We start from the raw sequence: 4250 nt of genomic DNA, 5'->3' as shown, positions 1-4250 counted from the left end.
TTTTTTTTTTTTTTTTTTTTGAGATGGAGTTTCGCTCTGTCACTCAGGTTGGAATGCAGTGGTGCAATCTCAGCTCACACTGCAAGCTCCACCTCCTGGGTTCACGCTATTCTCCTGCCTCAGTCTCCTGAGTAGCTGGGACTACAGGTGTCTGACACCACATCAGAGTAATTTTTGTTATTTTTAGTAGAGACGGGGTTTCACCATGTTAGCCAGGATGGTCTCGATCTCCTGACCTCGTGATCCACCCACCTCAGCTTTCCAAAGCACTGGGATTACAGGCTTGAGCCACCGCACCCGGCCTGAGTTTTTGCAGTATCAGTTGTCATGTTTCCTCTTGTTTGTCAATGTTATCTTGTCAAAAACCCAACGTTTAAAAAAAATTTTAAATTTTATTTTATTTTAGTTTAGTTTCTGAGACAGAGTCTTGCTCTGTCACCCAGGCTCGCGGGCAGTGGGTCAATCTCAGCTCACTGCAAACTCTGTCTCCCAGATTCAAGTGATTCTCCTACCTCAGCCTCCCGAGTAGCTGGGATTACAGGCATGCACTACCATGCCTGGCTTATTTTTGTATTTTTAGTAGAGACGTCATTTCACCATGTTGATCAGGCTGGTCTTGAACTCCTGACCTCGTGAGCTGCCCATCTCAGTCCCTCAAAGTGCTGGAATTACAGGCATGAGACACCGGACCTGGCCCACAGTTTGTTGTTAAATTTTACTTATTTACTTATTTACTGTTTCTTTTCTTTAGAGACAGGGTCTCATTCTCTTGCCCAGGCTGGAGTGCAGTGGTGCAATCATGGTTCACTGTAACCTTGAACACCTAAACTTAAGACATCCTCCCACCTCAGCCTCATGGGTAACTGGGAGTACAAGTGTGCACCACCACACCTGGCTAATTTCTCTAGTGTCTGGTGAGACAGGGTTTTGCTATGTTGTCCAGTCTGGTCTTGAACTCCTGGCCTCAAGCAACCCTCCGGCCTTGGCCTCCCAAAATGTCAGGATTACAGGCATGAGCCACCATGCCCAGCCTGTATATACATTTTCTTTTCCAAGTTAAATAAAGTATGCTGTATATATCCTTCTAGAATTTATTTTTTTCACTTAATAGTATATTGCTAAGATTCTTATTGTTGTTTATAGCTGGGATTTATTCTTTTTGACTGCTTGTGACATCACCAGAAGACAGAGATCCCGAGATCTCTTAAGAACTGCTGCTGGGAGTGTACACTGGTATGACCACCTTGGAAAACAGTTTGACTCCATCTCATAAGGTTGAGTATTCACACTTTTCCCAGCCCAGCAATTCTACTCTGCATCCAAGAGAAATTCTTGTCTATATAAAACAGGGGATGTGGACAAGGAATGTTCCTAACAACTCTGTTCAAAATAGCAAAAATCTATTGCCCATCAACTGGAGAGTAGCTGACTAAATTGTGCTTTTTATTCCCTTTGATTTCCTGTAGTCCTGTGATGCAAGTGGCTTTCCCATGGCTAGCTTGGGGAGGGAGATACTCTTGGCCATCAAATCAGTGGTGGCAGTCCTGCTTAGCCCTAGGGCAATTGGTGCTGCCCAAAACAAGTGTAAATAGAACAAGGTGCCCCATGGAGCCAATGCCTCGGTTCCCTGGGGGTACAGGCCTGTACCTGTAGGAAACAGTCATCATACACATCAGTCTTTTCAAATGCTTCTGTCACTGGGCTGAGTCCAAAGGACACCCTCTCCCAAAACATTACAAAGTTTATTGGGGCTACCATTTATCGAGCATTTATCATGTGCTTGATCACGTACTAGTGTTGTAACTGCATGCATTATTTTATCATTTTATTTATTGACTTATTCATTTATTTGAGATAGAGTCTCTCTCTTTTGCCCGAGCTGGAGTGCAGTGGCGTGATCACGGCTCACTGCAGCCTCAAACTCCTGGCCTCAAGTGGTCTCACCTTAGCCTCCCGAGTAACTGGGACTAGAGAAGTAAGCTACCAAGTCCAGCTAATTTTTTAAAAAACATTTCCACAGAAATGAGGTCTGGCTTTATTGCCCAGGCTAGTCTCGAACTCCTGGCTTCAAGCGATCCTCCCCCTTCAGCCTTATTGTTGCATTTTATCTTCACCATCACACTGTAAGAGTGCCTGGGGTTAGGTGCTCCAAACAGTAGCAATGTAGCAGCCTCCACTCAAAGATGACAATGAGACTAAGTGTAGACAAGCAACTTCTCAAAGGTCACACAGCTGAAGGGTGGCTGAGCCAGGATGAAGACCTAGGACTCTAAAGCTGGTGCGCCAGTAAATGAGAAAATCTCTGGAGGTTCAGGATAGTTTCCTCCCAAGAAATCTTTCTCCAAAGGTTCTAAAAACAATGACAGATCCATCTTTCATAATGCAAGCAAAACTAGCAGCCCCTTCATTTTGGGGCAGAGGGGGAGGGATAGGATAAAGATTAGCTAAGCTCCAGGGCATCCCATTTTAATCTGATATATTTATAAGGCAATTGCCAGCACAGCACCCCAAACCTAAAGAACCATGCACAGCTCTCTCTGTGGGGCATGGTGTGTCCCTGGATGTAAAGATTTTCCAATGTGTGCTTACAGGCCAGTGGCATCATCCTCAGTCACCGGTTAAAGGGCAGCTAGGCCTGGCCTGCTAGGCACCACCGTGAGAATCTCCTGAGCTTTCCAACCAGTTTATCTGTTATTTGCAGTGAAAGATGCCCTGAAAAAGAAGGGGTGTGGGTGGGAAGAGTTCTGATTTGAGGTCCCCTGATCCAGGCACGATCTCCTTCCCCACTCACAGGAATCAGGAGACTCCATCTGTAAACACAGGCTCAAGCTATGTCCCCCAGCCCCCTCTTTCAACCAGGTGCCACCCTCTGCTTCTCTTCCATAGACAGCCTAGAGTTGCCACATTCCCTTAGGATCTGTGCCCTCGGGCCTGGCTTAATTTTTTCCTCCCCAGAGGCCGGCAAAGCCTAACTCATTACTGGATGCCGGTTCGGTTGCCTGACTTTCAGTGACTCCTACCTTACCCTGGGGTTTATGTTTCTTGCCTCAGCACTAACATTTCTCATTCCTCCACAAGTTGAATTGTTCACTCCAGCCATCTGAAGCATGCTCCTCTTGACACAGCTTGAGGCACATGGTTGGTGAAAAAAAAAAAAAAAACAAAACAAAGCATTATGTCAATTTCATTGATCAACAAAATTGCTGGCTCCAAGGCAAAGTCAACCTGATAGTGCCTGGTCCTCTGAGTTCAAGAGCCTTCTAGACAAAGGGCTCTGAGCTGAAACACGAGCATGCACACATATGTCTCCCTCTCGGTCTGATGAGATCATTAGGATTCTTGGTTGTTATCCCTGAGCATTCTCCTGCCTCATTAATACACGTGTAGCCAACACAATAATAATCACAGCCTGGGAGTGCTGAGAGCCAAATTCACTGCAGAGCAGGGGTAAGAGTCAGGGTCCCACCTCCTCTGTCGCCAATCCAGTGGTGATCCAGGATAAAACCTCGAGAGTCCCATACAGACGGTCAACCCACAACATACCTCACAGGCCAGGCAGGGACACACGGCCCCTTCCCTCCCTCCCAGGTATCATCATAGCTGCCAGTGTGTGATGGAAGGCAGGGATCCTGGCCCCCGCTGAAGCACTACCACAGGCTAGCAGGCTCACGCACCTTGGCCTGTTGCTCCTAGAGTTCGCCTCTGCTATTCAGCCAAGGGGACCACAGTGCCTGGTGTCCCGGCTGAGATCTGCCCAGCAAGCCCACCCACCTCCCCTGCCATGGACTCTCCCTCTTCTGCTTTTCCCAGCAGGAAGGGCCTAGCCTCACCTATACAACCTGCAACCCCCACCAAGCTGAGGCTCCCCTCTTAGACTTACAAGTCTATAGCCAGTGGTATCCAGCTGCCTGCCCTCCCTGCCTCCCCCAGAGTCCCATCAGAGGGTCCTGGGCTTTCTGACCACCCAGAGGGTTCTCTGGCGATCACTCCAGCCACCCATCCCTTTTAGCTTCATCATCCTGGTCCAAGCAGTGTTCCTTCTCTGTCAGACCTAGTGGCTGTTGCATTGGGCTTCCCAAGGCGAGAGGTGGCCCCGGATCAGTCGGTTGGAAAAAAGGGTGACCAGAGAAGAGGGAAGCCTGAGGGGGGCGAGCATTGGTCTTAACAGAGGGTGCACTGCCTGGGTGCCATGGACAAGGCCAGCATGCATGGGGTGGGGAGGGCTGCCACAGCCCCCAGGCACTACCTGT

At 48.4% G+C, this 4250-nt stretch overlaps 1 protein-coding gene across 1 annotated transcript in view; it reads right to left on the bottom strand.

The window, feature by feature from the left end:
• The window catches only part of LOC105523352 (putative GED domain-containing protein DNM1P46), a 7198-nt gene extending 4059 nt beyond the window's left edge, over nt 1-3139 (bottom strand). Inside the window, exon 1 of the mRNA XM_011958158.1 lies at nt 3026-3139. Within this exon, the coding sequence (XP_011813548.1) occupies nt 3026-3109 (84 nt within the window). The 5' untranslated portion in view covers nt 3110-3139. The remainder of the gene's footprint in view (nt 1-3025) is intronic.
• Nucleotides 3140-4250: the final 1111 nt, after the last annotated feature.

Source organism: Colobus angolensis, unplaced genomic scaffold (genome assembly GCF_000951035.1).
Source record: "Colobus angolensis palliatus isolate OR3802 unplaced genomic scaffold, Cang.pa_1.0 Scaffold112, whole genome shotgun sequence".
Taxonomy (NCBI): Eukaryota; Metazoa; Chordata; class Mammalia; order Primates; family Cercopithecidae; genus Colobus; species Colobus angolensis.
Note: the sequence above shows the minus strand (reverse complement) of the source record. Positions and strands in the feature narration are given on the sequence as shown.